Source organism: Spinacia oleracea, chromosome 6 (assembly GCF_020520425.1).
Source record: "Spinacia oleracea cultivar Varoflay chromosome 6, BTI_SOV_V1, whole genome shotgun sequence".
NCBI classification, from domain to species: domain Eukaryota; kingdom Viridiplantae; phylum Streptophyta; class Magnoliopsida; order Caryophyllales; family Amaranthaceae; genus Spinacia; species Spinacia oleracea.
Genome location: NC_079492.1, coordinates 3,040,835 through 3,064,235, shown reverse-complemented (window position 1 = coordinate 3,064,235; position 23,401 = coordinate 3,040,835). Strand labels below are relative to the sequence as shown.

At 43.9% G+C, this 23,401-nt stretch overlaps 1 protein-coding gene and 1 pseudogene across 1 annotated transcript; one reads left to right on the top strand and one right to left on the bottom strand.

Moving 5' to 3' along the window:
* Window positions 1–1,183: 1,183 nt before the first annotated feature.
* LOC130459143 (amino acid transporter AVT1I-like) lies at window positions 1,184–3,342 on the bottom strand (annotated as a pseudogene).
* Window positions 3,343–4,779: 1,437 nt separating this feature from the next.
* On the top strand, window positions 4,780–12,772 carry LOC130462523 (uncharacterized). The gene is made up of 3 exons (XM_056830927.1): window positions 4,780–5,623; window positions 5,705–6,230; window positions 12,753–12,772. The coding sequence occupies exons 1-3, from the start codon at window positions 4,919–4,921 to the stop codon at window positions 12,770–12,772; spliced, it is 1,251 nt and encodes a 416-aa protein (XP_056686905.1). The 5' UTR covers window positions 4,780–4,918.
* Window positions 12,773–23,401: the final 10,629 nt, after the last annotated feature.

Sequence of the window (23,401 nt, the reverse complement as noted above, 5' to 3'; positions counted from 1 at the left end):
CTTGTATAGACTGGTATTACTTGATTTTCTATGCTGGTGTTGCTTATATATTGTATTCGTTGTTACTTTTCTTGATTCATTGCAGCTTTATGTTAGAGGTTACTTGTATATAGACCGGTGTTACTTGACTTTTTATGATAATGTTACTTATACGTTGTATTCGTTGTTATTTTCTTGTGTTACTACAATTTCTTGAATTTCATGTTCGAGGTTCCTTACGGTTTGAAATATATGCGCGCATTTGACACTTACGGTTTGAAATATATGCGCGCATTTGCTAATATGTGCAACGCTTGGATCTAACAAACATAATTAGCTAAAGTGCCAAGCTGACAACACATGCATATGATGCATGGGCGGATTTAGGGGTGGGCAAAGACTCATCCCATCATACAAAAAACCAATATATATAAAAACCTCAAGTCTTATATGTGACCGGCTCACTGTTCGCACTATCAACTTGATGGTGTGACATATTCACACTTATAAGTAATCATAACGTGTTTAAAATCCAAAAAATAAAGTAACATTAACAAAGAATATAAAGTAACATCAACATAGAAAATAAAGTAACATCAGTATATACAAAGAACCTCTAACATAAAATTGAAGAAAATGCAATAAGACAAGAAAAGTAACAGCGAAAACAATGTATAAGTAACACTAGCATAGAAAGTCAAGTAAAATCAGTTATATAATAAACCTTTAACATGAAACTGAATAAACTGCAATAACTAAAAGGTAACACCAACATAAAAAGACAAACGCTAAAGAAAAAATACAATTTTTTTGGAAAATGACATCCGTTTTTGAAAAATGGCATCGATTTTTGATAAATGGCATCCATTTTTCCAAAATGGCATTTGTTTTTGAAAAATGGCCTTTGTTCTTTGAAAAATGACACCTGTTTTAATGCTTGTCTTATCCCTATTTTGTCGTTTAGTGGAGTGATATGTTTTTGCAAAAACATATCTGATATGTGGTACGCCGCCCTCGTAATTATGATAATCGCATTCTTTACTTAATGACAATAATAATTACTACCCTAACATGAATTTATTTAAGGGATTAATTTTATACTATATACTTAATTATTTCATTTATGTTATTTTTCCAATTACAAATGACAAAACTTGATTTTATTTTACTTCATTATAAAACAAAACTTTTTAATAAACGAAAATAATAATAAAATATTTACATTCGCGCGTTACAGGAGAATAATCTGGTTGCATTTATAAAGTTCCCAACTGTAGTGATTAAAAATTCAATTCAAAGCATAACCAAAAAATGTATACAAAGTAGAAAATATCTGATGAGTGATGAATCAAGGTGTGACTTTTGCCCCTATATCAACGATTGAGGTGTATATACCAAATATGAGTATCATAATACTTAAGCGTACAATACCCCAAATGAAGAACCGTTCAACGAATCCCCGACTAGACTTATTATTGGCGCTTGAAATCTTCAAGTAACACAAGCATGGCATTGCAAACGACGACGTAGCACACAACAACGCTCCAGTCAACGACGTGAGATAACCGAAAAACGGAAGAGTCAACGCTACAACAACTTGTGAGACAAGCAAGGCCACTCTAATTGCAACCTTAAACCACTTTCTCTTTTTGTATTCACTCGAAAACCAACCTTCCGTCGAAGTAACAGTAGGCTTCAATATCAATGCATATTTTGCTATTGGAATGATCAATGTGGTATAAATCGCGATTTTCGAGCTTATTTTGTCTATTGGAAGGTTTAAAGTTATATGTTATTCGACACTTGACCCGAACATCAAGTACCCGAAAACTGCCATAGAAACGTAAACGAAGGTGGAGAGTGTGAAACAGATCAGTATCTCTTTGGAGAAGTCTCGTTTTTTCTGCATGGAAGTGTACAGTGCAGGAAAAACAGGGTGCGAACTAAAACATAACATATATAAGCTGACAGCAGTTGGGATTCCTTTCCGGTTGAAACCCGAATAATCATGTCCGTTATGGAACCCGATACCGTCAAATACTCCGACCCATACAACGGCTACAAGAATCAAAAGAGAAGCAAAAACGCCGGTAGCAGAGATATATGCCAAAATGATTATGTTATCCAACAAAATTATTGGTAAAAGAACTAACGCGGCGATAATTATGAAGGTTGATTTTCCGTCAATGGCGAATCCGAGTGGTTCAAGTGATAAATTTGGGAATAAGTTGTGTAGATTATCACCTTCTATGATCAAGAACCCTGTAGTGACTGTTCCGGTGTTGTAAAGATGGAAACAATGGGCTTCGAATGAAGGCCCTTTTGTATGTGTTGAAGATCTTGCTTGTTTGAATGAGTGGAGTCCGGATTCACCTGCACAAGAGCAAAGTCACTAGCCTCGGGGGTGTTTCCGAGGAAAGCCCCTCCGATGCCTAAGTAAGAATGATGCTCGGATTCTAGAGAGAAGTTCTCTAGAAGAGTAGTCTTAAGGCGGTAAATTGGACGTACCTTGAGGTGTGAGCCTTGGCGGCCTATTTATAGTGTTTGCATAATAAATGCCCATAGGTCACTTATTGTTATTGGGCCTTGGGCCTTAATGGATGGCTGAATAGCCATTGGTAAGTTTGATGTTGTTGTTTAGAGCCATTGGGCTTTGGACTTAGTGGCCCAATTGAGAATCAATTGGGAGCCCAAACAACATGCCCCCCAGACCCGGTCCATTTAGAATTAAATGGGTGGGTTTCCAGCTGTCAGAAGTCCGAAAGTTCCCTCTCTTTTTTGAAAAGGGATGATTTGCATTGATGACAAGTGTTGGGAATTGTACTGTGTCATGGAGATCGTGGGTTTGAGGAAGTTGATGCGCCCTTTCTCTTTTCTATAAATACTGGGTGCTTTGCTCCTTTTAAACTTTTTACTCCTTATTTCAAACCCATTCTCTCTCTAAATTCCGGCGATCGCAGTGCAATTTGCTTCTTCAGATCTACGAAATTCGGCCAACTTTAGACTTCGGGAACTTGTGTTGTTCGCTTTATCGGCGAATTCCGCTTCGGAAAAAGGTAATTTGTTTCTGAGTTCTCCTTTTTTCTTCGTTCTTCCTTCTACCCCTCAATCTAAACCCTAGATCGAGATTTCGCGACCATGGCAAAGAATAGGGGCAAAAGCAAGTTCGTTGTTGGCTCCTCTAGTGAGAGAGAGAACGTGCCTTCGGGGAGGTTACCGAAATCTTCGAGGGGTCGACCTTCGGAGAGGCCGTTGGAGAAGAGTTCGATTGGTTGGGATGCTTCCGAAGATGAACGCGCAACCTCTGGTGAGAGAGCTGGCTTTTCGGGTGTTCGTCGTCGTTACTCCGAGTTTCCAGTTCATTGGTCGGAAGCTGATCCGAAGGGCAAGTATGCCTCAATTTTGCATGAGACCACGCAGATCGACGGTCCGTTGGAGAAATCGGTCAGCGGTGACTGGTTGGTGGAAGCGAAGTTAGGGAATTATCATCGGAAGGCCGAGGAGCTATACGGAATTCAGCATGCCTTGGGGTACTGGTGCGAGCTTCCTGAACAAGAGCGCCCTCGGGTGACTCATCCACCGAGGGGGTTCATTTCCGTGTATACTCACCATTTGGAGAATGGTCTCCGCTTTCCTTTGGATCCGTTCGTATCCGAGCTTTTGGTGTCGTACAACATTAGTTTGGCCCAGCTCACACCCAAATCTATGAGGCACATAATCGGATTTAGATGGGTGTGTGACTTCGTCAATTTCCCTTGCTCTGTCGCTATTTTTCGGGATCTTCACGATCTGGTTCTCAACCATGCTTCCAAGGGTGATGGGTATGGTTGGTGGACCATTGTCAACAAGAAGTCCCGAAAGAGGGGGGATCCGAACTACATCACGGCGTACCCCTACCTTAGCTCTGACCACAATTGGAAGACGGAGTGGTTGCTCGTCCGTGTGCCGACGGATCCGAAGCATCCCAACTTTTATCGTCCTCCGAAGTGGTTCGTGGCTCCTGATCCTGATATGAGGGGTGTGGCAGCTCCAGATCGGAACCATCGCCACTATGTGGACCTCCTCCAGTGGTTCTTGGCTCAAGAGGATAACCACCGACTGCCGTCTAGCTGGCTCCCGAATCTCAATTACATTCTGAGGGAGGACATTCTTGCTGTTGCCGGTCTCAGCAGGATTTTTGACAGGGGTAGGTGTCTTTCGGCTGAGACCGTTTTTTCAGTGAGTTTGTCCTCTTTCCTGTTTCGTTTTGCTGACATGTTTTGTGCTTTGTTTTTGCAGAGTACGGCTTTAGCTGCATTGATCCTAAGAAGTTGGGCATTTCTTTGGATTTGAAGACTATTCACGACCCGGCTCCCGAGTACAAGTTCGGAAAAGATAACCCTCGTAATCCTCGTCTGAAGGATTACGTGTTGTCTCCTTTGGGGGTTGCTCGGATATCCGAAGTTCGAGCTGATCCGTGGGATTCCGCCTCTTCTGTTGAAGCTGTTCCTGTGAAGGTTGTGCTTCCTGAGTTGAAGACAACTTCGGATCCGGTGAGTGTTCATTTATAGGCTCGATTTTCTGTCTATCTTTTTCTTTTCGGTTGGCCGTCGGCTAACGTCTTGGTCCTGGACCATCTTTTTAGGGTCCTGGGACTGACGCTGTGCCGCGTGCCGTTCCTTCGGTTTCATCTCCGGCTCGGATAGATATCTCTTTATCTAGGAACCGGGTATTTCCCGCTTTTTTCTCTATTTCTTCCTTTTTCTTCTTTTACATTCGTTGACCCTTGGTCTCCCCTTTTTAGGATCAACGCAAAAGGAAGGGTAGCACTCTTTTGAGGCCTTCCACGCATCCGAAGAAAGCGAAGGCTTCTCAGCCCTCGGAGAAGGTATTTGTTCTGACTTGGAGTTGTTGTAGTTCGTTTCTCCCCTTTTCGGAAACTAATCTTTGTACGCTTGCTATGCAGGAAGCGGTTTCGGAAGTCATGCCTCCTCCTAAGAATCTTCTTCACTTCATGCCCTTGCCAGGGCAGAAGTTAAAGAGTGTGGTGGTTGCTGAACCGCCGGCCGTGGATCAGCCGCTGATCGAGGAAGATATCATCCCTTCTCCCCTTAAACCATCTGCTGCTTTGGGGATCGAAATCCAGGATATCACCGAGGTGATGGAGGCGATTGAAGCCGATTTTGTTCCTGGTTCGGATGTCCCTGAGGTAGCTGGGGAGAAGAAGGAGTCTGCTGATCTTCCCTTCGAGAGGGAGAAGAGTCCAGACAAGGAGATGATAGATCTCTCGGGCCCCGAAGCTGCGGTCCCCGAGGTTCAGAAGGAGGTTCCCTCTGCTGGAGAGGAGGAGCAGCCCGAGCAAGGTTTGACGAGGAAGAGGCGCCACTCAACTTTGGGTTCTACTTCTACCTCGGCCCTGGATAGGCTGATCCATGCTGATCCCTGTTCGGATGTTCCGCTAAAACGGATCCCCGAAGAAGTAAGGGAGGCGATGGCTCGATATGCCAGGGCTCCGATTTTGGGAGAGGACCCCTTGGCTCACGTGGGATCCTTGGTGGGCCCCGAGGCTGCTCGGGAGAATCTGCTTCGTGCTAACCCGCAGTGGAGGGTTCCTGGGGCCGAAGAGAGGAATCCGGCAATGATGGCCCAGTACTATCTGAACGAGGTAATTTGCTAGATTTTTCTCTTTGAGTTGTGTTTTTGTTTTATGTTTTTCCTATTTTGCTCATCTTTCTCTCGTTCCCAGGCTGTTTTCTGGTCTTCGTTCGCTTCCGAGTGTAGCTCGGTTGAGGAGAAACAACTGAGGAAATATCGTGAGGCTTATGCTCGTGATATTCCCATTTTGGACCAGAAGGCTGGGCAACTCCTCTCCGAGCTTACGGAACTCAAGCAGCTGTACCTTCACTATAGTCGCGAGGCTAGAGAGTCTGCTGAGAAGATCGGGACCGAGGTTGGCCAGCTCATCTTCCGAGTTGAAGAGGATGCTGAGAAGATCGCTTCCTTTGCTGAGGAGAAGAAGGATATGGCCGCTAAGTTCGCTAGCGAACTTGAGGAAAAAGATAGACTCTTCCAGGAGATGAAGTCTAAATTTGAAGCGGCCGACAAGGAGCGTAAAGAGGCGGAGTTAAGGCTCCACCATTTTGTCCAGCATCGGGAGCTGATCCAGCAGCAAGCTGATAAGGTGCCTGTCCTTCGGCTGCAGCTTCGGGAAAAGGATGACTATATTCGGAAGCTGGAGCAGGAGCGAGTCAACCTCTACACTGCTGATCAGTGTAGAGAGCAGTACTGGAACGGCATCCTGGGTGCTCGGCGCATGTTTGCGAAGCACATGCCTCACTTCCCTTGGAACGAGAAAGTTCCTCTATGGATGCAGGCCGAGGACCACTTGGTGGAATGCCAAGCTGATCGAGATGAAGCTGAAGCTGAACGCCAAGCTGCTCTTGCAGAGGCTCGGGCCCAGAAGGCAACTTCCGAAGGTGATACCACTGCTGGGGGTTCTTCGAAGGATGCTCCCCTAGGGGCCGCTCCTGAGACTCCCAAGAGTTAGGGATTCGGGCAGTCGTCTTCTTCAGAGTCGGTCGGTTCCAGTTGAGGACTTCCGAATATGTGCTTGCTTTTCCCCCTTTTGCCTCGGCGCTGCGTTGTACTCATTTCTTTTTGCTTTCTTTAGTACTTCGGTAGGCCGGTATTGTCTGTTGATGGCTGCCGATTTTAACTTGTTTCATTTTGTTTTCAATTTTTGAGGTTTTCGATGTATTTGTACTTCCCCCAAATATTGAATAAAAAATGAATGTTTGTTACTTGGCTGCTTCTTTTCAACTTGTTCTTTCGCAATTTTTAGGTCTTTAAATCCGTAGATTTCTCGAGCTCCTCTTTCTGTAGACTTGCTAAAAACCTTTTGATCTTGCGAGCTCTTTAAATCCGTAGATCTGTTAAGAGACTTTTTAACTTTTGCGAGTTCTTCAAATCCGTAGATCTGCTAAGAGACTCTTTGACTTTGTGAGTTCTTCAAATTCGTAGATCTGCTAAGAGACTCTTTAGTTTTGCGAGTTCTTCAAATCCGTAGATCTGCTAAGAGACTCTTTGACTTTGTGAGTTCTTCAAATCCGTAGATCTGCTAAGAGACTCTTTAGTTTTGCGAGTTCTTCAAATCCGTAGATCTGCTAAGAGACTCTTTAGTTTTGCGAGTTCTTCAAATCCGTAGATCTGCTAAGAGACTCTTTAGTTTCCAGACTCTTCAAATCCGTCGATCTGCTCAGAGGTTTGGATTGTTCTTCCGATCTCTTGTGGTTCGGAAACCTGGGCAAGAGATCGCTAGTCTGCCTCTTTAGTTATGCCTTCGGCGATCCGTGGATCTGAGCCGGAGTTTTATAACTTGATTCGAGCGACTGTTTGTTGCGAACAAATTTTATTAGGGTACCGCGAATCCGAGGATTCTGGACGGTTCCCCGAAGTGTATGATTTGGTCATTTCTTGCATTTTATCAAGGAATGGGCAAAGTCAACCTGTTTTTAGTCTCGGATTGATCAGATCCGAGGCTGCATATATATATAAAGGGACAATAAATGTAGAGATAAGTTTAATGAAACACATGGTGCCAATGGCTTTCCTCTTCTCATTAAACAACTTACTTGGTTTACAGACAGAGATCATACAAAATATTTCTTGAGAACATCGGTATTCCAATGGTTCTTCAGGATTGTTCCATCTAACTGTTTCAGCATATACGTGCCTGGCCTTTTTTCGGAATGGATGATGTATGGTCCTTCCCAAGTGGCTGAGAGTTTGCCATGGATCCGTCCTTTCTGAACCGAGGCGGCGTTTCTGAGTACTAGATCACCGACTTTTAGGGGTCTGGCGTTGACTCTTCGGTTGTAATGCTTGTTGACCCTCTGCAAATAGGCTGCGTTGAGTGTCCTTGCATCGTTCCGAGCTTCATCCAGTAGATCGAGAGCTTCGGATAGAAGCTGGTTGTTGCTTTCTCCTTGGAGCCCATCATACCTGTTGTATGCCTGGATCCTCAGGCCTTCGATCCATTTGCTAAAATAGTCGACTCCTACAATCAACCACTTCTTCTGGTTCGTCGCTGAGGGGAAGGGACCAATGATGTCTAACCCCCACTGTGCGAATGGTAAGGGATACAGTGTTGATTGTAGGGTTTGAGCTGGTTGATGGATGGCTGGTGCGAACTTTTGGCATTTCTCGCATTTCCTTGCCATCTGCTTTGCCTCGGAAACCATAGTGGGCCACCAGTACCCAGCCCGAAGGGCTTTATGTGCTAATGTCCTACCTCCAATGTGGTTTCCGCATATCCCGAGGTGGATTTCCCTTAGGATGTAGTCAGCGTCTGTTGGACCCACACATTTTAGCAGCGGAGCAGAGAATGATTTCCTCATGAGCTCTCCTTCGGCGCTGATGATGAACCATCTGTTGAATCTTTTCAGTTTTCTCGCTTGCAGCTTATCTTCAGGAAGTTCTCCCCTTTCTTTGTATGCAACTACTGCGTCCATCCAGCTAGGTTCGGTACGTAAGCTGCATACTGTGGTGGGTAGCAAGTCGATGCTTCTCTCCTGGTGAACTTCCACGTGGACCGACCTGTTTAGGTCGATGAGTGTCGAGCTTGCGAGTTTTGACAGTGCGTCTGCTTGCGTGTTCTGTCCTCGGGGAATGAGGATGACTTCAAAGGATCTTAACTTTGACGTTAAGGATTTAATCTTTGCTAAATAGGCTGTCATGCTGGGCCATTTGGCCTCATATTCCCCTCGGATCTGGTTGGCTACAAGCTGGGAATCAGTTTTGAGGCGAACATGTTCGGCCTCCAGGGATAAACAAAGCTCTATCCCTGCGATTGCGGCCTCGTATTCGGCCTCGTTGTTGGTTGCTTTGAAGCCGAACTTCAATGCATACTCTATGCTTTTCCCCGTCGGGGGGATCAGTACAACTCCTGCCCCTGAGCCGTTTATTGTGGAAGATCCGTCAGTGAAGACCTCCCAAGTGCTTTTCGTATCATCCAACATTTCCTGGTATGAGCATTCGGCCAAGAAGTCTGCCAATGCTTGTGCTTTGATTGCTGTCCTCGGCTGATATTTGATGCCGAACTCTGATAGTTCGAAGGCCCAGGCAGCCAATCTTCCTGACCTCTCTATTTTGTCGAGTACTTTTTCGAGCGGTTGGTCGGTTAGCACTGTGATCTGGTGGGAGTCGAAGTATGGCCTCAGTTTTCGTGCAGCTACCACTACTGCATATGCGACTTTCTCGATGAGTGGGTACCGGGTTTCGGCCCCTGTGAGTGTTCGGCTGGTGAAGTAGATTGGCTGTTGCTTCTTTTCTTCTTCCCGAAGAAGCACTGCGCTGACGGTTCCAGGGCTAACTGCGACATATAGGTACAGGGTTTCCCCCTCCTTTGGTCTGGCCAGTGTCGGCAGTTGAGCTAGGTGGGCTCTGAGTTGCTGAAAAGCTTCTTTTTGCTCCTGTTCCCATATCAGTTCGGGATCCACTTTCCTCGGGACCCCCTTTTTCTTGACTGGTTCTGCTTCTCCTCCGGGGAGGCTCTTTGGTTTCAGTGCCTTGAAGAAGGGGGCTCCCTTGTCCGAGGCTTTTGATATGAACCTCGTTAGTGCGGCTAACCTGCCGGTTAGCCTCTGCACATCTCTCTTGGTCTTCGGCTCGGGTAAATCCAATGCCGCTTGGACTTTGTCTGGGTTCGCATCAATTCCTCTTTCGCTCACCATGAATCCGAGGAACTTCCCTGACTTCACCCCGAAGACGCATTTTTTTGGGTTCAGCTTCATGCTGTATTTCCTCAGGTTTCCGAAGGTCTCTGCCAAATCTTTGACATGGTCTTCCTCCTTGATGCTTTTTACGATGGAGTCATCCACGTAGACCTCCACATTCCTCCCTTTCTGGTCGGCGAAGACGTGGTCAACTAACCTCTGGTAGGTGGCTCCGGCATTTTTCAAGCCGAAAGGCATCATTTTGTAGTTGAACACTCCTGCGCTTGTGATGAACGCTGTCTTTGCCCTGTCATCGGGGTGCATGAATACTTGGTGGTAGCCTGAAAAGGCATCCATGAAGCTGAGCAGTGCATGGCCGCTGGTGGAGTCAACCAGTTGATCTATCCTTGGCAGGGGATAGCAGTCTTTGGGGCAGGCTCGGTTCAGATCTGTGAAATCTACGCACATTCGCCATGAGCCGTTCGCTTTCTTGACCATCACCACGTTGGCCAGCCACTTCGGATACATGCATGGTTCGATGAATCCGGCCTCTTGCAACTTTTTAACCTCCTCGGCGATGGCTTTGTTTTTCTCCGAGGAGTAATTTCTCTTTTTTTGCTTGATTGGCCGAGCTTCAGCGTTGACATCCAGCTTGTGACAAATCAGCTTCGGATTTATCCCTGGCATATCTGCTGCTGACCATGCAAAGATGTCTTTATGATCCCTGAGTAACCGGATCAAATCGATTCGGAGCCCCGAGCTTAGGCCCTTGCCTATTCGGACGCTCCTGTCTGAATCATCTTCGAGGAAGATATCCTCCATTTCTTGATCCGGTTCGGGGGATAGGGTTTCGGGGCGAGCATCAACTTCCGCGGGAGACAAGCTGCTCGTGCTTGCTCTTCTCCTTTTTGCCTCGCTTTCCTCTCCCGTAGCTCCTTTTTCCTCCTCGGGGCCGTCCCCCAGTTTGGGCTTTCGGACAGCAGTGTGGCAGGTTCTTCTCGCCACTTCTTGATCACCTCTGATTCGTTCGGCGAATCCTGCATCCGAGACGTATATCATCAGCTGGTGGTATGTGGAGGGGACTGCTTGCATCTTGTGAATCATGGTTCTCCCCATGATTACGTTGTATACGGAGTCGCAGTCCATCACCAAGAATTCGTCCCGAAGGGTTTTTGCTGCCTGGCCTTCGCCCACTGTGACTGGCAGGGTGATCTTTCCTCGAGGGATAGCTGCGGATCCGTTGAATCCGATCAGAGGATAACTGACTTTCGTCAGTGCTTCCTCTGGTTCTTCGAGGATCAGCTGCTCGAAGCAGTTTCTGAAGATGATGTTGACGGCACTTCCTCCGTCGACTAACACTCGATGTACGTTGTGATTGTTGAGGTCCATGGAAATGACCAAAGGATCGTCATGTTTGTACTGGACTCCGAAGCAATCATCAGCAGTGAAGGTCATGTTCGGGGGGTGTGGTTGGTTGTCTCCAACCGCGCTGAAGTTGACCCGATGGGAGAGGGCTCTTAGGTGTTTTTTGCTGGCCTGGCCAGACTTCTGTCCCCCGAACACCACTAGGATGTCATTTTTCTTGTGCCCTGTTGCTTCGTAGACCCTTTTCTGGGGTTGCTCGTGTTGTTTGCCGCTTGCGGCCTTTTCTTTTTCCTCCCTTCGGTCTAACAAGTACTGTTTCAGGTAGCCTCGGCGAACGAGGTCTTCAATGTTATCTTTCAGCGAGTTGCACTCTTCGGTATGGTGACCGAAGTCATCATGGAACTCGCACCACTTGTTCTTGTTTCTCCGAGCTGGGTTGGACTTGAGCTTCCCCGGTAGTTTCCACTTTTCATCATTTCTGTTGAGGCTAAATATCTCTTTTCGGGGCAGAGTTAGTGGAGTGTAGTTGGTGTATTTGGGTTGAAGTTCACCCCTTCTCCCGTCTTTCTTCGGGCTCATCTCTCTAGCTCCTACTTTCTCTTTCCCTTTCCTTGAGCCGCCCTCGGGCCTGCTCTGGTTATTCTTTGTGTCTCTCGGATCTGACGATCCCTTCAATTTTGCAGCGGCCTTGTTGAACTCTTCGGTTCTGATGAACGCATCGGCCATTTGGAGCACGTCAGCTATTTTGGAGGGGTTCTTCATTGAGAGTTCGTCACGGAACTTCCCTTCCTGGAGCGCGTGCTTCAAGGCGAAGATGGCCACGTCTGGCTGCAAGTTTGGTATGTTTGTTGATTCTTTCATGAATCTGGCCATGAATTCTCTCAGACTTTCGTCTCTTTCTTGTTGGATTGAGGTCAGTTCTGCTGTGGTTCGCTCGGGGCGATTGTTGCTCACGAACTGTGTGCAGAATCTCTTTTTCAGCTTTTTCCAGCTCTTGATCGATCCCTTCGGCAGCGATCTAAACCACTCTCCCGCCACTCCGGTTAGCGTGGTTGGGAAGTATTTACACCAACATGCTTCGGAGTAGGGACTCAAGAACATTTGCTGTTCGTATGAGATGACATGATCCCTCGGATCTGTGATTCCGCTGTAGGTTAGGTGCGCTGGCAGTCTTACTTTCGGTATTTCTTCCATGATCAGCTCGTCCGAGAAAGGGGATGACGTAGGAGTCATGATTCTTTTCCCGAGTCTAGCCCTGATGCCTTCGTTTGCCGAGGTTCTGTGATTAGAACGTTCGGGCGTACGATGGGGGCTAGGGGTTCGATCATGCCTCCTGTCTCTTCTTCTTTCTCGGCTACTGACCTCGGATCGTTCGCCAGACCTGCTCGACTCACCTACCCCGAGTCTCGTATGGATCGAAGGTCTTAACCTTGAATGGACCGAGGGTCTCAACCTGCTGAGCACCGAGCTTCGGATCCGAGTGTTACGGGTAGTTGATTCGCTTTGGAGAGCTGTTGGAGTAGGCGATGGTCTCGCAAACCAATCTGGTTGCTGTTGTGCCCTTTTTTGGGTGTCCCACGTGCTTTCCATCCACCTCGACGTCAAGTGTGTACCTGTCAAGGGAAGGAGTTCTCGTTCGGGTCTGGACACTTCCACACTGGGTGGCTCGTTCAGCCTTCGCCTGGTCCTCCTCTCTTCTCTGCGGTCGTTTGCCAGCCCTTGCTGCTTCTCATTGAAGAGGAAGTTTTGCATGATGGTCATGGCCGCAGTGAGCTCTTCCCTAGTTGGAATCGGAGGTCCTGCATTTGTGGCGGTCGTAGCTCTGCTTGGCTGTGACCTCGCCATCGATTGAGGGTGCCCCTCTTGGTCAGATTCTGAATCTGACCGCACCATCATATCGTCGTCTTTGTTGTTAACAACATCGTTCACCATTTTCGCGGAAAGAGGTGATTGATGTCTTTCAAAGGCTTTGAAGTGTTCTTCCCCACAGACGGCGCCAAATTGTTCCGGTGTTGTAAAGATGGAAACAATGGGCTTCGAATGAAGGCCCTTTTGTATGTGTTGAAGATCTTGCTTGTTTGAATGAGTGGAGTCCGGATTCACCTGCACAAGAGCAAAGTCACTAGCCTCGGGGGTGTTTCCGAGGAAAGCCCCTCCGATGCCTAAGTAAGAATGATGCTCGGATTCTAGAGAGAAGTTCTCTAGAAGAGTAGTCTTAAGGCGGTAAATTGGACGTACCTTGAGGTGTGAGCCTTGGCGGCCTATTTATAGTGTTTGCATAATAAATGCCCATAGGTCACTTATTGTTATTGGGCCTTGGGCCTTAATGGATGGCTGAATAGCCATTGGTAAGTTTGATGTTGTTGTTTAGAGCCATTGGGCTTTGGACTTAGTGGCCCAATTGAGAATCAATTGGGAGCCCAAACAGTGACCATATAAAGGTCTGCGTATAGAATGGTGGTCACGATTACTTTACCGATTTCTCCGAAAGCATACTCCCCTATGTGTGTGTAAGTTTTTATCCTTGGATCTGCGTCCATGCATCGCTTTATTAGTAAGCCTGTGTAGGTAACTGATGCAGATGTAGTTAGAAGTAATGTTAAGCTCCACCAACCTCCGGCTGCTAATGCATAGGGGATAATTAGAACTCCATTTCCTGAGATCGATAGCACGAATATAAATATATCAACTCTATTTATTTTCGGTTATTCGGTAGTTATATACTCACTCTGTATTTTTTTAGGTGTTACTGATACAAATATCAAGAAAGCAAAATTGGATATAATATAACGAAAATGATAAAGTGGGGGAGTAATAAACAAATAGGAAAAAAGATGGTGGGAAAAGTAGTTTGTTTTCAAAGTAGAGAGGGTGTATTGGTCAACCCATAGAAAAGTAAGATATATTAAATTATTTGGGAATAGTAGAAAACTTGTTAAAAATAGAAATGTAACCCTAATAAATACGACCGTAAGTGGTAGTATATATATACTAGTCTTATATGCACGCGATGCGTGCGGGTATATTAAAAAAAAAATTGTGTTATTATATATATCACCCCAAAATTTAGGCAATAAAAATTATTAATAAAGTTCGTCTTAATAAAAGTATGCATCACATAGATAAAATTTATGCTATTATATTGTTCACAGAGTTTATCGGATCCATTCCAATAGATAGCCCATTCCAAAGCAATATTAGAATCCATAGCAATATTTGCTACTGAAATTAATAATCCGTAGCAAATCTTTTACTACGGCTCTTACCTAACAACTTTCTGAAGGTACTACACCCTGCACTACAATAATCTGCTACGAAATAATGTGTTTTCTTCTTGGTCAACATTCGTTTTTGAGCTAAAACTGAATAATTCAATGGCATAAACCCAATACCTATCACAAAAGCAGGAATATGTAAGAACAATGAAGTTAATACAACAATAGTAATTTTCAAGTTCAAAAAGCATCCTCTACCTACTAAATTCCCTACAATTTACAAAAAACCAACCTCCCCAAACATACATGAAACCCTGTTGTGCGCATTTAGGTACATTTCCATCCAAAAGACATTTCCAACCAAAAGTATATTCCAAGACATCAAGGTTATCAGTGTTCCGTAGTCATTTGTTCAGAAAGTAGCTGGAATTGTGCTCGGAGAAGTGTCACTTGGTTTACTGTCTCATCGAGATATTTTGTTCTTTTAGATTTATCAAACTAAGTTCGATGATACGATTGTCGTGCTCTGATTGAGCCCTTTTACCTCTTGTGCTTGCATCATGCTTCTCAACCTTTTACCTCTTGTGCTTGCATCAGGCTTCTCCAAATATGACTTGGTAGCCAAGCCTAGGAGTGTGCACCGGTCCAAAACCGGTCCGGACCGGACCTGAACCGGAATGGTCCTGAACTGGAATCACCAAATTTCTTGGTCCGGTGTCCGGACCGGTATAATTCCGGTCCAGACCTGATTATTCCGGTCTATTCCGGTTTTAGTCCGGTCGGACCTGATTTTTCATTAAAAAAAAATTAAAATTATTCCTCACAATTTGAAAATGAATGCAATAGAATTAATCTAAAACATGTATCATAAAAACTCACGAATTCAACAAATAAAAGAAAACCAATCTTCACAAAGTCGATCATTCACTTGTTAAAGTAACAAAATTCGAAATTAACAGGATATAAAACACTAATCACAAAAATTTAAGATCCCAGATTTGCCATGATAAAACCGTTTCGTCTCTATATCCAATTCCATATCCGTCATTCATGAGACCTTTGAGTTTTTCAATCGATCCCCTCCGTCATCCCTAAAGTCCAAAAGTCCCAGAAGAAACGGTTCAAAACCCCCAAAAAATAAACGGAAATTTTATACATAAAATTATGGGAAAATAAATTATTTAAAGTACCTCAAATCAACTTTTCTATCAGTTGCAAGCCTGCAATATACTTCACTTGAGAACAAACAATGAACCGTCAACCATAATTTCCAAGCTTTATTTCATCCAAATTGCAATAGATGTGAAAATAGGAGAGAGAAAGAAGGAGATAAAGAAATACCCCTCCCACACACATGTAAATATTACAAACTAATCTGCACCGTCCATTCTAATACTTTAAAACTAATCGAACGACAAAACAGTCACTTAATCTGTGTCACTCAAATCGCACTAATCATCGCTCAGCAGGGAAAGCCAATGCCATATATTCTCCCTTCCTCATCAAATCCTCCAGCAATCATGTAGTTACGGATTCAAATCATACCCAGAATGTAAATCCTCCATCAAAAAAGAGTAAATTGCAAATTTTGTAACATTACAAAAATTCAAAATATAAATTGTAAATTTTGTAACACTACGAAAATTCAAATCATACCCAGAATGTAATTTATTTATTTTTTTGAAAGAACACTAAAAAGTATAAAATCAAAAACTTCATCAAAATTCAAATCAGACTCTCAAAAAATAATACCCCATAAAATGCAAAATTAGCAATATTAAAAATTTTAAAAAAAAAATTAGACACAAAAAATTATCAAAAAAAAATTAACAAAAAAAAAATTAAGATAGAAAAGGGGAGGAAGAAGAAGAATACGGAATACCTCACAAACTCATTGAAGGGAACTATTATCGAGGCCATCCGTGAATATTTTTGCAGGAAGATGTTTCAACTGAGTTCACCTAACAATAAAAAGAAACCCAGATCTAATTCCAAACTCATAACCTAATTGTAATTTACCAAAATGTCGTAATTACAGAAGTGAAAAAAAAAATATGAAATTCGATTAAGAAATACTTACCCTACCGTAGCGATTATTCGGATCAACCTCAACGAACTCAGCGTAGGAATCAAACAGTTCTTGCTCCGAACTTGCGTCGCCATGCCATACTTCAACCTTAACCCATAAATTACAAATACAATATTCGCAATTTCTCAAAATTAATCAAATCTGTTTGTCACATCCAAAAACCAATTGAAAATCATTGATGTTGGTGTAATTTCTACACGAAGAATCAGGAAAAATAGAGAAGAAAAAGTGCGAAAAAAATGCAAAAAGAAAAATGCATTTGAGATCTTAAGAGATCAAGGAGAGGAGAGAGTAGAAGGGAATTGTTTGTAATTACCTGAGGATGAGATCAAAGATGAGAGAGAATCGAAGGTTTGAGATCTTTGAGTAAAAGGGAGGAGAGAGAAAGTATGGGGAAGTGAACGGTTGAGGAAGTGAACGGCCGAAGGTTTAGGTTTGTGTTGCAACTGATAAATTACAGGGGTATATCCTTCTTTTTTTCTTAGAACTCTAGAGAATCTTTTTCTGGCAGACCATATTGAATCTTTTTGAGAAATCACACAATTTGAGCAAAAATAAATTGAATTAAAGAAGCTAGCTTAATGGAAGCTTCCAGAATCTCTGTGCCCTCAAGCTATTTTAAATTAGTTTAGGATACACAGAGTATTATCTACAACTATTCTAGTTTGGTACTGAATTACGGGGTTTAGATTTTATCCCATTTCAAGAGAAACCCAAATCAATCTGTTTCCAGAAATTTCGTTCACAAACCAATTCAATTAAATTCCATACCACAAACCCAGAAGAATGTCAGTATTGGGACTAAAGCATTTCAAGACTACATGGCTACATCAGCTTACAGTCATAACCCAATCTTTTCGACTACACACACTTACAATTACAACAACGGGAATGTACTCGTCACCAAACTCAAACCAAAACCACACTAATTATTGCAAAAATTCATCCATTACGAATCATAAGGCAGTACACTATTAACCTTGTTCAATAAATCAAGTGCTACAAAAAACAAAGCAACCCAAGAAAAGTTTGCAACAACAATTTAATGAAACACCAAGTCACAACATAAAATTATTGAACAAATTATGTAGCAAAAACGTAAAATAATGTAACCATGTGACCATAATGCAAAAAAGACGAACCTGATTATCCCATGAAGTTGCAATAAGATGATTAGCCTTGGGACTAAAATGAAGGCTTGACACAGAATCAGTTGGTGGTTGAGGCACCTGGAGTTCATAATTTAACCACAATTTTCACATTATTTTTTTTACCCAAAAACTATTGTAATTCAGTATTTCAACAATCTAAGATCATGAAGACAAAAAAATGAAAAGTACATCATATGACGTAGTTGGATTTGTATTTTGACCCAAATTCGTAAGAGATGTAAAATTCGACATTAGAGCTGAAGAAAATAAACAATTGAACAAAATATCAAAGACGGTTAGTCAAACTTAATCAAATTTACAAACAATAATAGAGACCAATTTAAAATTTCCCCAATAAATTTAAATTCTAATTGATTAGGGCTTCAATTGAAAATCACAAATCCAACCATAATAATGATGAATTTCAAACTTAATCAAATTTACAGACAATAATAGAGTAACGGTACTGCTCAATATCTAATACTTCATACTAATGAAAAAATAGAGGCGGGAAAATAAAACCAATCCCCTGCAGCAATATCATTGGTTTTTTTCATTTGTTTCGGTCAAACACACACATTAGAGCAGCATTTCAGTCAAACACACACATTAGAGCAGCATTTCAGTCAAGTACACACGTAATAGTTTGTTGAACAATTTGCAAATACCCAACAATCAAAAAAAGTGAAGAGAGGAGAGAGGGTACTTTTGTTAGAATGGTTCAGACATGAGAATGATGTTAATTTCTTCACTCAAAAACTCGTTCTTATCTAAATGGGTCACTCTAAATTTGCAAGAATTTGATAGCCATATAACCAAAACTCAATTAAATTGAAGAACAATAGAATAAATGTGAGAAAATTGGAATTAAAGGGGAAAAAGGGTGTCAACTAATTAATTGAGTGCTTATTTGTAGCCCAAGGAGCTTCATTGCCTTAATATCAGTAATGTTAAACTCGGCAAAGTTTGATGATATCAGTACATAAATTTGAGATATAATCACCAGCATCCAAAGACCACAAATTTCAAAAATCAATAGAAAATAAAATCCGATTAAACGGTGGAAGCTGCTAATTTAAAAAACAAAATTGGCAAAATCAAGCATCAAATTTATCCAAAATTCGATTAACTTAGAATTCCAGATGCAAAACACCAAACTCAAAGAACGACACCCAGATCAAAATTAATGGCATAAGTACCTAATCATCAAACCGGTTTGTAGGAACCTTAAATTTGGGATTCTGCTCCACAAATGGTGGTGGTCTTTGATAAAGAACTGATGCCGAATCAAGATCCCAGCAGTTAGACCCCATATCACATACTCTTTGTAACTGTTTCATAATCAAACTAATGAATCAAGTACTTGCATCACATCCATTCTCTTTCCTCTGCTCTGTGATTTTCATCCTGAGATAACATTCCAACAGAATATGTCAAAAGAAAAAAGCACGCAAAAACATGTATCTTGAAGGAAGATCTTAAACCAAAGAGCAAACCTTGATGAACATTTCCAAGGGAGCATCAAATATTGTTTCTACCTCAGCAGCATTTGGATCTGGCTTGAATGCATCCTCAAATCTGAACTCGATTTCTTCGAAAGAATTAAAAAATTGAAATCGAAATATTTAAGAAATAAGAGAAATTGAATGATTTACCTAATAGAGACGGATGTAGCGTGATTCTGAACTCGATTTCTTCCCCATTCACCAATTAGATCTCGAGTTTTTTTATGGATTTTTTTCGAGCATTTTGATGTTGCAGAAGATGAATAGATTGAAGGAGAGGATCTGATGGAGGAGAGAGAAGAAAACGAACGGGGGGAGGAGAGAGAAGAAAACGGGAGGGAGGGTAAAGGGTTTGGGTTGCAGGGAGGGAGGAGAGAGAAGGAAACGGGAGGGGAGAGCGAAGGCCGAAGATTTGTGTTGCAGCTGAAGTGTGAAGGGTACTTTCGTCATTTTGCTTGGGGACACGAAAAGTTAAGTTACCAAAACGCCCTCAGCTGCTGGCTTATATAATAGAGATGTAACCCCTTAATTTAAGAAGGGAGTGTATGATATATCAATATATCATACATTAAATTTATAAATGTCCAAAAAACGTTTGTCACATTTCTTATAAATGTCTAAAAAAAGTATTCCGTATAAGTAATTATGTGGTTTATGATTATGAACCAAAAGTTCACAACTTGGGTGATTAAGCAATGATACAGTCTTGTTCTAGAGGCAAACCCGCAACCAATGAGCTACAGAAGTTTGATAGAATGCGATTACCGATTGTTCCGGTGTTGAAACAATGGGCTTCGTATGAAGGCCCTTTCGGTTTGTGTTGAAGATCTTGATTGCTTGAATTCACCTGCACAATGACAAAGTCACTAGCCTCGGGGGTGTTTCCGAGGAAAGCCCCTCCGATGCCTAAGTAAGAACGATGCTCGGATTCTAGAAAGAAGTTCTCTAGAGAGTAGTCTTAAGGCGGTAAATTGGACGTACCTTGAGGTGTAAGCCTTGGCGGCCTATTTATAGTGTTTGTGTAATAAATGCCCATAGGTCATTTATTGCGATTGGGCCCTGGGCCTTGATTGGTGGCTAACCAGCCATGTAGAATAGAAATGGGTTTGATGTTGTTGTATTGAGCCATTGGGCTTTGGACTGAGTGGCCCAATTAGTATCCAATTAGGAGCCCAAACAACATGCCCCCCCAGACCCGGTCCATTTAGAATTAAATGGGTGGGTTTCCAAATGTCAGAAGTCCAAAAGTTCCCTCTCTTTTTTCAAAAAGAAGCATTTGAATCCGTGTCTTTGTGGAACAAGTGTCTTAAAAGGTCATCGGAAGTGCCTTTGATCAATTGGATTAGAATAAAGTGGAAGTTGGGCGGTTTTTTAGATCGTGGCCTATAAATATCAGACCCATTTTCTCCATTTAAAACTTTATTCTCTCAAATCTCTCAAAGTTTCCCAAGAGTTCCAGCGATTTTCTTGTGTGTTTTCTTCAGATCTTCGCAAATTCGCTGAGAATCTGCTTTGGGATCTTACTTCGTTCACTTCATCGGCGTTTTCTGTTCCGGGAAAGGTAATTTGTTTCCTGTTTTCGATTTCTTTTTTGTTACCTGTTTCTGTGTTCTTCGGCACTCTATTTGGCATGGCTGGGGGAAGGTGGAAAAAGAAATCCGGCACGGTGTCTTCTTCTAGTGATGAGGAAGAGAATAGGGTCTCTTCGGGGAAACCGAGGGAAACGTCTCCCGAGGTTGGTGCTGAAGAGCGCTCGGGGAGTGAGGCTCGTGCTGAATCGAGCTGTGGGGCTGGTGTTACTGGTCGTTTTGCAGTTCGCCCTTTCTTTCCGACGCGATGGGAGGGGGCTGATCCTTTGGGGAGGCTCGCGGCTCTTTTTAACGATAAAACCGAGGTTGTCGGTCCGGATGGCACGGCGGTTGATGGGATGTGGTTGATAAGAGCAAGGCAGGGGAACTACCATCAGATGGCCGAGGACTTGTACGGCATTCAGTATGCCTTGGGTTACTGGTGCGAGCTCCCGACCCAGAAGAATGCGAGGGTGACTCGTACTCCTCCAGGCCATATTGCACTGTATCTCCATCATTTCGATTATGGGCTTCGGTTCCCTGTGAATCCGTTCATTGCTCGCGTGTTGGAGGAGTACAACGTTTCTTTAGGCTAGTTGACGCCGAAGTCTATGCGTCACATTGTGGGGTATTGTTGGATGTGCGACTTTCTCGGTTATGAGCCATCTATTGAGGTTTTCAAGGAGATGCATGAGCTTGTGAGGAATTCGAACGCTGAAGCCGGTTGGTGGGCTATAAATAATAAGAACAAACGGAAGGGTGAGGGTCTGTACATGACCGCGTATCCGTATGTTTCTTCAGTCCATGAGTGGAAGAAGCAGTGGCTTTTGGTTCGAGTGCCTGTGGAGCCGAAGCATCCTCACTATTTCACGCCCCCGAAGTGGTTCGTGAAGGTAGACCCAGCGATGTCTAGGGTTGGACCCGCTGATAGGGAAAATATGGACGACGTCATGCAGCTGGAGTGGTTTAAGGCAAAAACGTCTCGGGAGCCGTTGCATTGGCTTCCGAACTTGCACTATATTACCCAGGAGGCCATCCTCGCTGCTGCCAGTCTCAGCAGGATCTATGACAGGGGTGAGAGATTTTTTATGCTGAGATCGTGCTTCAGTTCAGGTTTTTGCCTCCTTCTTTTTAGTGCTTTTGGGATCTCATGTGATGTTTTTATCTTTCTTATGCAGAGCAAGGCGAAAGAGCTAACGTTCCTGAGATGCTTGGTTACCAAATCGGCGGTGGAGGGGTTCTTACTCGTTGCCCTCCGTACGATTTTAAGAAGCAGAATCCTCGACAGCCGAAGCTAGAGGATCACGAGTTCTCGGATCACGCCCTTGCGCATCTTAGTGACGTTCGGGCTGATCCTTGGGATTCTCAGTCCTGGAGAGGCAATTCCGAGGCGGACCTTTCCTCCCGAATTGGTAACTACTTCTGATCCGGTAACAATTTTTGGTTTAGATCTTTTATTCTCGGACCCGTGTCTTTCTCTTTCTGCCGAGGTTTGAACTCTTGTTCTGTCCTCTCTGAATTTCAGGGACCCGAGGTGACAGTTGCTGCCCCTGTTATTTCGTCTGCTTCCTCTCCCCCTTCTCTCGCTGCTCCCGAAGTAAGTGATGTGCTTTATTCGAGTTTGTAGTTAGTACTTTTATTGGCTTATTCTGATGCGAACTTCCGAACATGACTTTTTAGGAGAGGAGGAAGTCGAGGAAGAGGAAGACTTCGGAGGAGAGGTCTTCGCCAAAAAGGAGGAAAGCTTCTAAGGGGAGGTCTCCTTCGAAATCCAAGAGGAACACTTCTTCGTCCTCGGGGGAGGTAACTCTTCGACCCGAAGTCCTTGAGTTTGTGAGCGTATTCGACAGGTTGTGGCCAAGGATCCCAGTCTTGCCGAGGCGGGGGAACGCTATCTTACCGAGCAGAGAGAGCGGGAGATGGGTCCTCCTAAGGGTCTTCGCAGTAAGCTTCCCCTTCCTGGCCAGAAGCTGAAAAGTGTGGTCGTGTTGGTGCAAAACGAACCTGTTGACCAACCTTTGGTCGAGGAGCTTGCTGTGCCTTCGCCGCTGAAACCGCTGACTCCGGCGGGAGTGATTGTTGAGGACATCACTCGCGAGGTGGAGAACTTTGAGGTCGATCCTCCCTTGGGCTCCTCTGAGGTCCCTAAGTTCGAGACCGGTGTTGCTACGAACGGCTTGGGGGAGGATCCACAAACTCCTCCGAAGGTTGTGGTGGACCTTACCTCCTCGGAAACTGCGGAGGGTGAGCCTTCGGCTGCGAAGGATGTTGAGCTTGCGGTTCCCGAAGGCGGTGAATCCGACATGAGGCAAGGGGTGAAGAGGAAGTTTCGTGAAACGCTGGGATCTACTTCCACTTCTGTGTTGGAGAGGTTGGTCCATGGTGGCCCCTGCTCTGACATCCCGGTGAGGAGGATACCTGCCGAAGTTCGGGAGATCTTGGCTCGGTATGCCCGTCTTTCGATCATGGGCGATGATCCTTCTGCTCATGTGGGCTCTATGGTTAGGCCCGAGGCTGCTCGTGAGAACATGTTGCGTGTTGTTCCTCAATTCCGAGTTCCTGGAGACTTGGCGAGTCATCCAACCAAGATGGCTCAGTACCATCAGAACGAGGTCAATGTTTGCTTTGCTTCTTTTTTTTTACTGAATTTTCTTTCTCGCCTCCTCTTTGTTAGTTAAATCCTCTTTCTTTTTAGGTCAACTTTTGGAGTTCCCTTGCTGCCGAGTGTCAATATTATGACGAAAGGCGACTCCGGAAGTTCGAGGAGCTGTATGCTCGGGATATCCCCAACCTTGACCAAAAGGCGACCTTTCTCATTTCCGAGCTTGCGGGGGCGA

Coding starts and splice junctions, on each gene's coding strand:
- LOC130462523 (XM_056830927.1), top strand. CDS start 4,919: ATGCAGGAAGCGGTTTCGGAAGTCATGCCTCCTCCTAAGAATCTTCTT. Junction 5,624..5,704: donor CCCAGTACTATCTGAACGAG/GTAATTTGCTAG, acceptor TCTCGTTCCCAG/GCTGTTTTCTGGTCTTCGTT. Junction 6,231..12,752: donor CCTCTACACTGCTGATCAGT/GTAGAGAGCAGT, acceptor GTCGTTTGCCAG/CCCTTGCTGCTTCTCATTGA.